Below are 13,412 nucleotides of genomic sequence, written 5' to 3'. Positions count from 1 at the left end.
CTTAAAGGTCTTTTCCAACCTAGTTGATTCTATGATTCTATTCTAACTCTGCTTCCCTCCTCAGCTTTGTCCATTTGTAAAGCAAGCTGGCTTTTGCAAGGAAGCAATGTGACTGCACACCTCTGTAGAAAGCCCAATCTCACTTCATGCCTTTTCACATCATCACTACAAAACAGGACTTCACATCACTAACACTAAACAAGAAACCAGCCCTAGTAACACATTAAAAGCAAGTCAAATCCACATAAACATTTAGATCCTTTTCCCTCCCCATCAATCTTTCCAAGGGAAAGAAAACACCAGTGTGTACCAGAGGTACAGGCAAGCTTCCAGACAAATGTGTAAAGTCTAAAAGCAGCAAAGTTGAGTACAGGTTGGGAACAATTGCTCCAGGATTGAGTTCAAGTGGGGAAGCTCGAGAAATCAGCCTCAACTCACAGTGCTACTGGTGGTGTAAAGCCTGGGTGTTTGCACCATGTTTAAGGTGAGTCCCAGCTGGTGTCAGTGCCTACTGAGCTGCCCCTTTTAGCAGGGCAAAGCTATTAGTTCTGAAGAGCAGCAAATTCAGGAGTTCTATGTCCGACAGCACAAAACCACCCAGTGGTGGTACTGCTGCTGCAGAGATGTCACAGGTTGATGGCAGATGCTGGGTGAAATAAAGATGAAGACCTCATGTTCGTGGCTGAGGGCCCTTGTAACAGAGCAGGATGCTACAGCAAGCACCATGGAAATACAAGCTGCTGAATGGAGGAAAATTGAGAGTGCTTGTCCAGGTTCTTCCTGCAGGACCCAAACCTGCACTGAGCCCATTCTGATTTAATTCCAAGTGATCCCATTTAAATTTCAATTAACAGTAAAAGAGGTGGATGCCAACAGTAAACCAGCTTACACTGTAGAAGCGCACTGCCTTCAGAAAGGCTTCAAAGACAGTGCTCAAAATCAACAAAAGCATCATGAAGTCCCAACCTGAAGCACAGAGGCTGCTCCAAGGCACACAGCCCTGATGCAGCAGGGAGGTGAAGTGCTGTGTGACCATCTAGACTTGCCACATGGTCCAAAGCATCCCAAGGAAAGGCTGGGTAGGTGGGAAGAAGATGCTCCTAGAGGAGTCAGAAGAAGGGGTCCCATATCTATCCCCTTAAACAGGAGCCAAGCACCAGAGAGATGCAGTCTGCCTTCTGGAGCTGCTGTCCTCATAAGCGACCACTCTTCCCCTACTTGGCTCTGGTTACTGCAGATAAAAAGCTGTGAAGGGAAACTGAAAGGGAAGGAGGATGAGTGACAATGAGAGACATACCCTGCCTATGAGTGAGAAAGGGCAGGGCAGGAAACAACAGTGCCAAGCCCTTCCTTTTCAGTCAAGGAGGATAAAGGCCTTACACACTTGAAATCCCCTCAGGGCCACCAGGCTGGGTGGAAGCTGGACATGTAAATGAGAACCTGTGAAATGTAAAGAAGCACGTTTGGGAGGAGAGGTTTTCATTATAGGACTGTAAATCGTCAGAAAACTAGAAGATAAAAGCTCCCTGACAGCCATTCTCTCTTGGTTTTTTTTCAGAGTAATAACAGGTAGACATTTATTATGGTGTTTCCTGATGCAGTAAGAAGTTGCAGCAAGAGAAGTGCCCCAAAGAAAGATATAAGGACTCCCTGAAAGGAGCCTCAGCCTTGGCCATACTGACTACCATCAGTGGTCCACCTTGGCCTTCAATAGGGTGACTTGGAGACACACCATACAACTAGTCTCGAGGAGAAAAGACAACGTAGAAAGAATCGTGCCCCACTTATACCACCCAAGGAGACCTTTCGTTGTGCTTTTTGCAACCGGATTTGCCTGTCCCACATTGGCCTTTTTAAGCATCAGCATGCTTGTAGCAAGCATGGATGAAGTCCTTCACAAGTCTTTGTTCACAAAGTCAAGCCACAAAGAAGGGGACAGCTTTGCCTGTTCTAGACACATGTAACTCCCCTATACTAAGGTATAAGAACTGGTTACCTGCTTTTAAGAGAAAGGCTGAACTGTCCACTATAAAGCCCATCTCTGGAGCAACACCACACTAGTGAGGACGAGGACTTTATTTCTGGCCTTTACAGAAGAGGACCCAGCGCTACTGTACCAGGCAGGAAACAGCAGCTCTTCCCCTGCCCACCCTCCATGTTATTTATAGGCTGTACAGTCTCCAATAACACAATTTCAACTTATTTTGAAGGACACACCCTTTCACAGGCTTTTTCCAAGCCCCAGGCAGGAAAGAAGCCAACAGGCAGGATACAGAGACCAAAACCCTGGGGTCTGCACTATTCTTAGCCTGAGCATGCAGCTACTCAGGCAGCTCAAACCCAGACACAATAGGAGGAAGCAGCAGCCACTGTTTGCACAGAGCAGCCAATGTGCTGCTTGTGAGGTAAGTGTGTGGAGAGGCTCAAAGCACTCACCCTCCATCAGTTCAGGGAGCAGAGAAAGTCCTACCGGTGGTTTAAGGAGACTTATGCTATTGACTTAACATCCTCCAGTCTGCACTCGTGTTTAGTCCTTCATCCCCAAACACCCTCGTAGCAAGGCTTCAAGAACCTAGCAAAACTGGAAGAGGGGATACTTTAGGGAAGTAATAGGAATAGATGATGCGTTCTGGGTTATCTCTGGCTCTGCAAGAAATGAGGCAGCAGGGAAGTATATAGACTGAGCTAGCTCCTGCTGAAGATACTCAGCTGTTGCTGAGCTGTTCTATAGCATCTTTTAGGTAAGAAGAGGGGTTTTATTGTGGACTAGAAAGTTTGTTAGAGGAGCATACATGGACCACGTTTGAGCATTCAGAATTGTCTGCTGGAGCAGCAGCCCTATGCAAAACCCTGCAGGGTGCTGCACAGTGAGGCTGATGTAGGGGGGCCACAAGAAATACTTCTGCTTTTTCTGAACCAAAGACTTCAGTATCTTTCCTCCTTGAGATATCAGCTAACAGCTGATCTCCCCTCCCCTTTCTTTTTAGCCCATATGTTCCTACTCCCCACACAGATCCAGAGTCATCTGCAGGTCTAGTGCGGGGGAAGCTCAGGAACTCACAAAATGGCACCACTTCCCCCTCATCCCCCCTGTAGAGATGTATTAAGAGCCTCAGCTGGAACACTGATCCATGTGGAAACCCTAACTGCCCAAATGAAGGCCATACAATACTTTGGTTTGGTTCTCAGCTTTAAGCTCCACCCCGTGTGCCTGCTTTCAATGTGGATTTTTCCTATTATCCTTACAGCCAAATGCCAGGGGGTCACAAACCACAGCTTTGGGATCATAAACATCAGCCATGCTTTGCATATTGAGAACAAGGCATACATTAGATGACACAGTAACGCCTGTAAGAGACCTGGATTGGAGCTGGGCTACAGCTCAAATGTAGAGTGTTTTATTTAACTCTGTCCTGGGGGAAGCAGTAGTGACCCTATCCAGGTAAAGCATCATTTCGAGTCAGTGCCTTGAAAAACAGGGTTTACACAAGAAACGTTTTATCTTAACACCATAAGAGCCAAGATTGAGAGACCACCACTTGAAGAATAAAGTGATGCAACTGGGCTGATAGCTACTGTTAAAGTCTGCCATGCAGTCTTCTCATAAATGCTGTTAAAAATCAGCTGGACTTTTAACAGACTCCTCCTTAAAGCTCTAATTGCTCCAATCGAAATCACAGAAGACTCATTTCCCTGTAAAGTTTCTTGCACAGGGTTAAAAACCACTTATCACCTGCTCACCACATGCTGCAGAATGAATTCAGCAAGGTGCTTTGCAACCCTTGGGTGATGGATAACTCCGCATGCAGCTCTAGTTCACCAGCTCATTTCTCAGCTCACCCCAACCACTTGTTCCTTCAGAAACCACCAGGAGCCTCAGGGCAGCTTTTGCTGCTCAAAAGGCGACTTCCAAGAAGAGGTCAACATCATCAACAGCTGAAATGCAACAGCTTTGTCGAAAGCTGCATGTGGCTCAATGAAGCACATCAAGAGCAGCACAGCCCTTCCAGCTTACAATGCGCAACGTGCGCTTTCCAGCTCAGCCAGTTTTCAGATGCACTGAAGCAGAAAAACGTCTTGAGAGCCCTGCCATATGTAGCTTCCTGCTTAACCCACAAACCCACGTTTAAAGGGGCTACTGCAGTCCACAGAGCACCTCCGGAGACACAGTTAAACTTTGTGGCTTTGTCTTCCCCTAGAGGGAAAGCATCTGCAGTGGAGAAGCTGCCATTTAAATACATATGTGTGTGTGAATAATCAAAATCAAACACAGCTACACGGCTGTGTTAGAAGCAGCAAAGTCAGCAGAGCCCGTCTTGGGCACGGTACAGTGCTTTCACGTCCCTTTAAACTGACTTTAAAAACGGAATGGAAGCCTGAACAGATCAACTGCTCTACAATTCATTTCTTCGCCTTCCTGACACGCACTCACACTCCACCCAGCCTTAAGAGAGATTTTCAGTGCAAAAGTCAAAACCCGACCCAGAAAGCACTCGGGGTAATTCTGAAGCACAGAAACAGCAGCAATTCAAACTACATACAGCGACAAGCCTGAACTTAGAACTGGCGCAGGACCATGGAAAGGTTTGTGTTGAAAGGGGCCTTTAAAGCTCATCTAGTGCAAGCACCCTGCAGCAAGCAGGGACATCTCCAACTAGATCAGTTTGCTCAGAGCCTCATCCAACCTGACCTTCAATATTTCCAGGGATGGGGCACCCACCACCTCTCCGGGCTACTTGTGCCAGTGTCTCATCACATCACTGCAAAAGATTTCTTCCCTATATCCAGTCTGAATCTGCCCTCCTCTAGTTTTAAACCATCACCCTTTCTCCTAACACTACATGGCCTACTAAAAAGTCACAACAGGTTGCTTAAGCTTGATTTGTCAAGTGGAGATGACTCCTAGGGCCTCTACTAGTCCCTCTCAAAATTCAGGCCCTTCCATACATTAGGATGCTGCTTCCCATTTTCACTAACCAATCCCACCACCCTGGCGGAAAATGCACTGCAAGGCCAGCTGGTAAGTCCACAGAGACCAGGAAAGCACACACCATAGAGCAAGGGATACTTCTTATGCTCTTTACCAGCAGTTTCCTATAGCCAAGAGCCACAGCTTCTTTTACAGAAAATCTGGCAAACTCCTGTTCTGTGGTCCTGCCTCAGGACAAGCTGCTTGGACCAGTGCGCAATACACCACCAAGGTGCTAACAAAGCAGCTCCATCACCAGGGTCCGTGCCACAAACAGCTCTGCTTTTTTCAACTAAACTCAAGGCAAGATGAGCAAGAAGAATGCATCCAGCAGTGATGTGCAAGAGGAGATAAAGGGACACTGCTGCCACATTAGGCAGCATCAAGACATCCTCAAATGTCAAGCTGAAAACCAGGTTTCACTGTGCAGAGATACGCAGACCAGTCCAACACAGCTCTCCTTGTCTGGCAGTATGAGCTCTCTTTAAGAGCCAAGTCTATTCTGACACCTGCAGCACAAGTGCTGCTAAGCCTCATTCAGCTCAGAGCTGCCAGGACAGTTTCAGAAAGAGGAAGCTGGGAGAGCAATAAATATTCTTACACATGTCCTTTGTGGTGGGGTAGAAAACAAGTTTACCAGCTCAAAGGAAAGCTTTTTCCATTCACAATGGAGGAAAAGATCCTTTAACTCCCCAAACCTGCTTCAAAAGGTTTAAACAGCAGCAACTACAGCGACTCAAGCCCCACATCACACCCTGCATCTGCAGCAGAGATGGCTGCAACGTGCCTTCTCCACTTACACGAGTGAGCATCAAGGCAAAGCATTACGAATGACTTCAGATGGGATTGCACAATTATCCACACTCCTCCAAGTCCTGACCTCCCTAAGGGCTACTTCTTGCAGAGGAAGCTGGATTGCCACACACACACACCCCTGCTTGGCTTCACTGCCTCTTCTTTCTAGTATTTGTGTCTCGGCTCTTGCAAGTATCCTTACAGCCAAAGCGCCTCCAAAGCCACCACAGGCACATGGGAAGGGCAACAACTCATTGTCATTTGAATGGGGTAAAGTTGAAACCCCAGCAAGCCCCAAGACATACTGGAACTAGGCTTTGCTACAGCCTTAAAGGCCTTCTTGCTGGAAAAGCAAGAGTGTTTGCAGGCTCAAATGAACTCTGTCATCACTATTGCCTATGGCAGTTGATGGCTAAGATAACCACACTAAGCAGCTTTCCTGACTCACTACCAAGGCTGGGCATCATCTACTTTTGGGACCTGTTTTCACAGTGCATTTCATGTATCCCACAGCAATGGGAGCAACCACACCAGTCATCCCATTCAGACACTCATCCAACACTAACTTCCTCCTTCGCTGGGTTCTCCTGCCAGCTTGGCAGGAGACTCTTTCCACAGCCTCAAGAGACAGAACTACAAGGACACAAACTCTTCTGATAAAAACATATAATCTTATCCTTCCTGCAATGGGCTATACTTGGGACCCACATACTGGATGTGCACTCTGTGAGCACGTCCTGTGCACACCCACATGCAAAACTTTGCAGAGCATAGTGTTACCCTTAGTCGGAGTTCCTGTATCTAGTGCTCTGAACCATATCTGCACAATTTGGAAACATTAACTATTCAAATTCAGGTGCTCCTACAGCTGAGCTGGTACTTGAAAGTAGAAGGAACACAAAAAGCATTGGCTTGGGTTCAGATGGGAGCTGAATTTCCACTCACTGGCCTGTAACACCAAGCAAGCTGGTCTGCAACACCCCATTAAAGCAGAAGTGACATACAAACAGCAGAAATCCACCCCCAGGGATGTCACAGTACTGAAGGAAGAAGTACCCAAGAAGGGCTGACACTGACTCCAGTAACAGCAGTGTCCCAGCTTCTGTTTCAGCTGGGGCTGCTGGCTTGATGATGGGCTGATGGAGATGCAGTCAAGGCTCCCAGGTATCTATGAGTATCTATAAGATGGACACATACCACCACCAGCTCAAGAGGCTCCCATCCAAACAGGCCACAAGAATAACCCAAAAGCTGCTTTTTAAGTCAGGGTCTAATGTAGAGTCATTGGTAAGCCTGCTACAACCAGTGTGGGTTAGAAGCGTGTACACAAACAGCCCCAACAGCAGACCTGAGAAACCCTCCAGACATGGGGAGCGAACAGGGCACAGATAAGAGGCAGTTGGGGTGAACAAGGGACCACCAGCTCAGCTGCAGCCAGAGGAGGTGCTGCGGTTGAGATCCCAGGGCTGTAAACACATCTGCTTTTGGGGGCCCAGCCAGCAGTTTTGGTCACAGCTTCAGACATTGAGCTGATTCACAACGAAACCACAACAGGATCAGCTTTCAGTTTCTCCTCATTAACCATGAGGTGGTTGATGTTCAAGGAAATTATCAGCCCCTGCACCAGGGGGAGGTTAGCTCAGGGTTGATGATTTGCTAAGCAGGGGTTACACAGCCTTCATCCACAGGAGTACTTTGATATGATGAACCGATGTCCTTGCTTCTACCAGACACCCCGTGGAGTTTATGGGACAATTAACCCATATGTGCACATCACTAAGGCGAACAGACACTCACAACTAGTCCTTACTGTCACTACTTGGTGAAACACAAGCAGTGAAGTGTTGCAACTGGGCTACTCCAGCTGGAAAAAGCTATCGGTTATCACAGGAAGAACTTGTTGCAGGATCCCCTCGCAGCTTGGCGTTAACCGCAGCACTTTGGAAGCTGTTTCCAAAAGGCAGAAAGGGGCAAACGAGCCTCAAAACGTGCAGCGACTGAGCCAGGAAACTTGGAAGTTTTAGTTCACCGTCACCACAGGGTTTTAAACAAGGAAAACAGACCGGGTTCTGGCACGTTATCCAGCTTTTGCTAAACCGCTTAACCCTAAAGAGAAGCACCACGTTGCTCTGAGGAAAACGCAGCTGCAGCACAAACCAGTAAAGTATCCTAGGTCCTTCTCAGGTTTCAGGGCTCCCCACCTTCGTTTTGCTCCTACCACCCCTCCACAGCAACCATTTACCCCAGTAACCTCCTTCCCCAGCCTTTCAGCCCCCAGACTTCACAGTTAAAGCAAAGTTAACCACCACATCGAGTCGGGCCACTACGGCTCTAATCAGGCAACGCTGCATCCAGCACCCACCCTGCGATATACTTTTGCTTCTCCTTGTAAATCCCCACGTTACCCCATTAGCTCTCACGCTTCATTAAAATCTTCTGAGCGACTGAGCAATCGCTCATGCAAGCGGAGCCGATTTGAACAGATTACAGCCCAACTTCGCGGTGCTTCATTACCATCAGATTAAGGCTGGAAACAAGTTTTAAGCAGCAGCAGCAGCAGCAGCAGCATCTGTCGCCCTAACCGCCTGCTCAGCGCCGCGAACAAGCTCCCGCACTCCGCTTTAAACCCCAGCACAGACAACGCAGACCTTGGTGTTTATAAGGAAACGGGTCCCCAGCCACCTGGCAGCGCTGGCCGAGAGGCACCCCCGGTACTCACGCATGAGGGTGCTGAAGGCGCAGAGGGCCAGCAGCGCCTGCAGCAGCACCCCGAAGCGCCCCAGCAGAGCGCCACTGCCGCAGCCGTGAGCGGGGCGCGGGGCCATGGACGGAGCGGGGTGCGGAGGTGCGGGACGGGCTGGAGCAGAGCGGGACGAAGCGGCCCCGCCGCGCACAAAGGCGGCCCCCGAGCAGCCACCGCCCCCCGGCCCGCCCCGGCGGAGCGGCCACACCCGGGAGCAGGCGGGACGGGGTGGGGCCGGAGGGTTAGGGGTAGGGATGGGGATAGGGATAGGGATCGGGGATAAGGAGGGAGATTGTGAGGGGTGGAAGTGAGGAGGGAGCTGGGAAGGGGGATGGTGGTGATGATAGGGATGGAGAGGGAGATGGGGATAAGGAGGGAGAATGGGATGGGGATAGGGATAGAGAGGGAAATGGGGATGGGAGAATGGGATGGGGCTAGGGATCAGGATGTGGATAGAGAGGGAAATGGGGATGGGAGATTGGGATCAGGATGGGGATAGAGAGGGAAATGGGGATGGGAGATTGGGATCAGGATGGAGATAGGTATGGAGAGGAAGATTGGGATAAGGAGGGAGAATGGGATGGCGATAGGGATCAGGATGGGGATAGAGAGGGAAATGGGGATGGGAGAATGGGATGGGGCTAGGGATCAGGATGGGGATAGAGAAGGAAATGGGGATAGGAGATTGGGATCAGGATGGAGATAGGTGTGGAGAGGGAGATTGGGATAAGGAGGGAGAATGGGATGGGGCTAGGGATCAGGATGGGGATAGAGAAGGAAATGGGGGTAGGAGATTGGGATCAGGATGGAGATAGGTGTGGAGAGGGAGATTGGGATAAGGAGGGAGAATGTGATCGGGATGGAGATGGGGACAGGGAGGGAGACAGGGGTGGGGAGGAGATGGACATGTGAAATAGGGTGGGGGTGGAGGTGGGAAAAGGGTGGGCATAGAGATGGGGATGGACACAGACACAGGGGCAAGGGCAAGGATGAGGAAGGGGGATGGAGATGGGGGTGCAGGGGATTCAAGGCCTGTTTGGATGGGGTTTGGAGCAAGCTGCTCTACTGAAAGGTGTCCCTGCCCGTGGCAGGGGCTTGGAACTGGATCCTTTCCAACCCAAACTAGTCTGTGATTCTATGGAGATGTGGGGCCTGGTGGGACTGGGATGCCAGGTTGGGGCAGTCCTAGTGAGGATAGCTTCTATTTCTGTGGTCTGAGGTAAGATGGTCTGAGACCCTGACGTTGAGACGTAGTTACAGAGCCAAAGAGGCTGCAAATCTCATCATATCATACGACTCAGAGTAGTGGCCTTAAACGTTATGAGACCAGAAAATCATGGGAGCTGGTGCACTTCCAGAGCAAATCCCATTTACAATTCAGGATGAAACTGTGTTAAACGTGGGCTTGGGAATCCCCTGTCATGGTGAGGACAATAGTGCCAGCAGTTTGGGTAGAGGTTAGCCCTGGTCAGACAAGCTGCCTGGAGGTTTGTCCTTCCTCCTGCTGCCTGGTCCTGCTTGCCCTGAGTTCCCCCAGCCCCTCAAGTGAGCCAGCACATCCCCAGGTACCAACCTGCTGGCTCCACATCACTGAAATAACCCCCACCAGGAGTATTTTGGGCTGAGAGGTGCTCATTTAGCTCCCCAACTTTAATCATGAGTTCAGTCAGCAAACTGGAAGCTTCATCTTCCTAACTCATTTTCAGCTGATTTTATATGTGTAATTGTTAGTTTCATTCCCGTGAGTTGCTAAATCTGATTGTGTTTTGCAATCAGTTGCCTTTATATTGAATTCTAAATCAAATATTAAAGTGGATATCCTTATATAAGCCAGCTGAACACAGTATATGTAGAGCCATCTAGTAAGCAAATGCATATCTTCACACAAATTTACTCAGACACTTTGCATTTGCTGCTAAAGAACCATTTGCAAGAATTGGTTGCTGGATGATGATCTGGGAATTACCTTGGACTCTATTTGCCCAGGTATGGCACAGCAATTGATGAGCATACAGGAAATAAAAGGCATTGAAACCAGATTGGTATTTCTTAAACCTATTTCATTTTCTATGAATAACCTGCAAATCACCCCTAAGAGAATGCATCAGTGAATTGTAGATGGGGACAGTGTTCCTAAGGCTCTCTCCAAACCAGCGCTGCCTCCTCCCTTTCCTTGCTAGCACAGTTAACAGTGATTTCTTCCAGCTGCTTCATTCAGCAGTGCAAAGTTGTCTGAGGCCTTGTTTTCAGGTGCTGATGTGTTTACAAGGGAGCACAGTGCCTCCCATGTGTGAAAACACCCAGGCTATAAGAAGGCAATTGAGAGAAGCCCTCCTCATCCCAGCCCTCATTGCAGGAGGAGGCAGAGATCCTGTTGCTGCTCCACACTCCACTGTGAAACCACAGCTTTGCTTTATCAACAGCATGACTCGCACTTCAAAACACCTGGAGTTTCTGAACCCATGCAAAAAGCCCTTAGGGCTCGTCTGTATCCTAGGGGCAGTCTGGGAGCTCGCTCTGGCTACTAGATCCTCCTGTATCATTTGGCAACTAACATGCCCCACAGATGTCTCCCTTCCTTATTTCCCCAAGGTTTTCCATCTCTCCTGCGTATTAAAAAAGGAGATATGTAAGAAAGCACTCTTTATACCTGGCACCATTCCCAAGTGTGTCTGCCTGGCTGTGACCAGCACACACTACAGTCCTTAGGACAGCTGCACCCAAACTGGGGGTGGTGCCCCTCAGCTCAACTGAGTATTTTCTTTAGGGAAATTTTCCTGTGGGGATGTGGAGTTTATCCTGAGTGGATGTAAAGCTGTCTTCCCAGCAGGAAAGTTCACATTCAATGTGCTCAGGGTAATGCCCTCTGAAGCTAGGCAATGTCCAGACTTCCCAGCCCATCTCAGCAGCGAGAGTTGGCATTAATGACAGAAAAGAGAACATAAGAGCTGTGATCCTTTTCTTTTCCCCTAACTTTGGTTGGACAAAGGTCTGGAGAGGCTCACAGTACAATGGTCAGTTGATGCTGATTTACTTCATTCTATCCATTCATCTTTGTGAGCTTCCAGAAACAGAGGTGAGAAATATCAGTGACAAAACAGAAAAGTGAGAAAAAACAAACCAAGCGAGCAGTTATGCAAGAAATTCCCTCAGAAATAGAAATTAAATCATTAAAGAAGAAAAAAGAACCAGAAAACCTGAATTTAAATATTAGACCATGGGTGCAAACATGAAATAAGAAAAGCCAAGACACCAAAGTGGTTTCAAGTAACAAGGGGTGCAAAAAGTCAATCCAGGCAATTCTGTACATGCAAGAAAGCCAGAGGAAAATGAAAGATGGAATGAATCCATGAATTCTCAGATAGAGAAAAACAAACAGTGGAAACCACAGAAAATACTTCAAAATATTTTTAACCCTTAAAAAAAGGATTAGAAGCAAAACAGATTTAAAACAGTAGGAGCAGAAACAGTGCAGGACAAGAACAGGTTAAAAGACAAGAGGAAGCAAGTCTAGTGTATTCAAGGGCCGGATGAAACCGCTGTGAGAGTAGCTGTGAAGCGGGCAGAGTAAAGCCTGGCTCCTCAGGGGTTGGTTATCACAGGGGACTTGGTGAGGAGGTTTCAGAGGACTGGAGAAGGGCAAATAGTGTGAGAAGGCAAATGAGAATCTGTGGAACCAGAGACCAGCAGCTTTATTCCAGCAGCCAGGAAGATGCTATTAAAAATTAGCAAAGAATCCATTTATAAGATTAGCAAAGAATCCATTTATAAGACTTATCATTTATAAGACTCCTCTTTGGGAGGCCAGCTGTACTGGGGCTGGTGGAGCTGGTCTGACAACGAAGGGGAAGAGCTGTTCTGGTAGGAGGCTTGCCAGGCTGGTCAAGGATGCTTTAAACTAGATGTGTTGGGGGAGTGGGGCATCATTCCATCCCAACACTCCCGATCAGTTGCCAGCACCTATAATAAATGCTCGGAGCAATGTAGAGATATCCCAGCCGCTCCAGGCAATGAGCCGGCTGCATTTGGAGCTCGGCTCAGATGCCTCTATACAAATGCCTGTAGTATGGGGAACAAACAAGAGGAATTAGAGATGTGGGCACGTCTACGGGGGTGTGATGTAACAGGCATCGCAGAAACATGGTGGGATGGTTCCTATGAAAGGGAGGCATACCTGGCTGGAAAGGGGATCAAGAGATGTAAATGGCCGACAGACAAGGTGTGAGTCAATACAAATAGGTGTCGTGAGGGAAGCACATCCTGTTCTGGGAGGTTGTCTGGAGTGTTGTACACAAAACTTGGGGTAGGTGCTGTGTCCAGCCCAGTTTTGCCATCATACAAAGACAGATCCATGCTGGAGTCTGGAGAAGGGCAAGAGGGATAGAAAACATTTGAGAAAATAGGAATTGGGAAAGAAATGGGGATTTTTTTTACTCCAGGAAAACCTGCAGGAGTAATAGGTGTCATTGGAGAAACTTGTGGCAAAATTATTCCAGTACAGAGAAAATCATTAGGAGAAGTCATTAAAGTTATAAGAATTGTCCTTTACATCTCCCTGATTGTTTCTGAAAAGAACAGCACCATTATGAGCTGTTCATGATTCCTTTCTGGCTGATAAGACAGTGACTGAGCAAATCAGATGTTCATTTTGGGCCCAAAGAGAGCTTTTTCATTTGCTTGAGTTATAGCAGTGGTAGAGCCCATCAGCACTTGAGTCAGGGCAGAAAAAGACATCCTGTTACATGTTATAACCTAACCTTGACTGGGGACATCACAACTGGGATAACAGGACATCTTCTGTGTCATTCCCACGTTGTGTGAGTGTGACGTGGGCTCAACACACAAGAGTAGCAGCATGGATCAATGCAAGCATTTTGGGACCGGTCTGATTAATCAACAGTGGCA

At 48.2% G+C, this 13,412-nt stretch overlaps 1 protein-coding gene across 1 annotated transcript in view; it reads right to left on the bottom strand.

Moving 5' to 3' along the window:
• The window catches only part of LOC130605997 (store-operated calcium entry regulator STIMATE-like), a 35,547-nt gene extending 26,933 nt beyond the window's left edge, over positions 1-8,614 (bottom strand). The window contains exon 1 of the mRNA XM_057421905.1: positions 8,484-8,614. Within this exon, the coding sequence (XP_057277888.1) occupies positions 8,484-8,589 (106 nt within the window). The 5' untranslated portion in view covers positions 8,590-8,614. The remainder of the gene's footprint in view (positions 1-8,483) is intronic.
• Between the last annotated feature and the right edge of the window lie 4,798 nt (positions 8,615-13,412).

Source organism: Pezoporus wallicus, unplaced genomic scaffold, assembly GCF_028554395.1.
Source record: "Pezoporus wallicus isolate ANWC-B61680 ecotype Strahan unplaced genomic scaffold, APGP_CSIRO_Pwel_v1 contig_7901, whole genome shotgun sequence".
Taxonomy (NCBI): Eukaryota; Metazoa; Chordata; class Aves; order Psittaciformes; family Psittacidae; genus Pezoporus; species Pezoporus wallicus.
The sequence above is the reverse complement of the archived record's forward strand: the minus strand, read 5'-3'. Positions and strand labels throughout refer to the sequence as shown.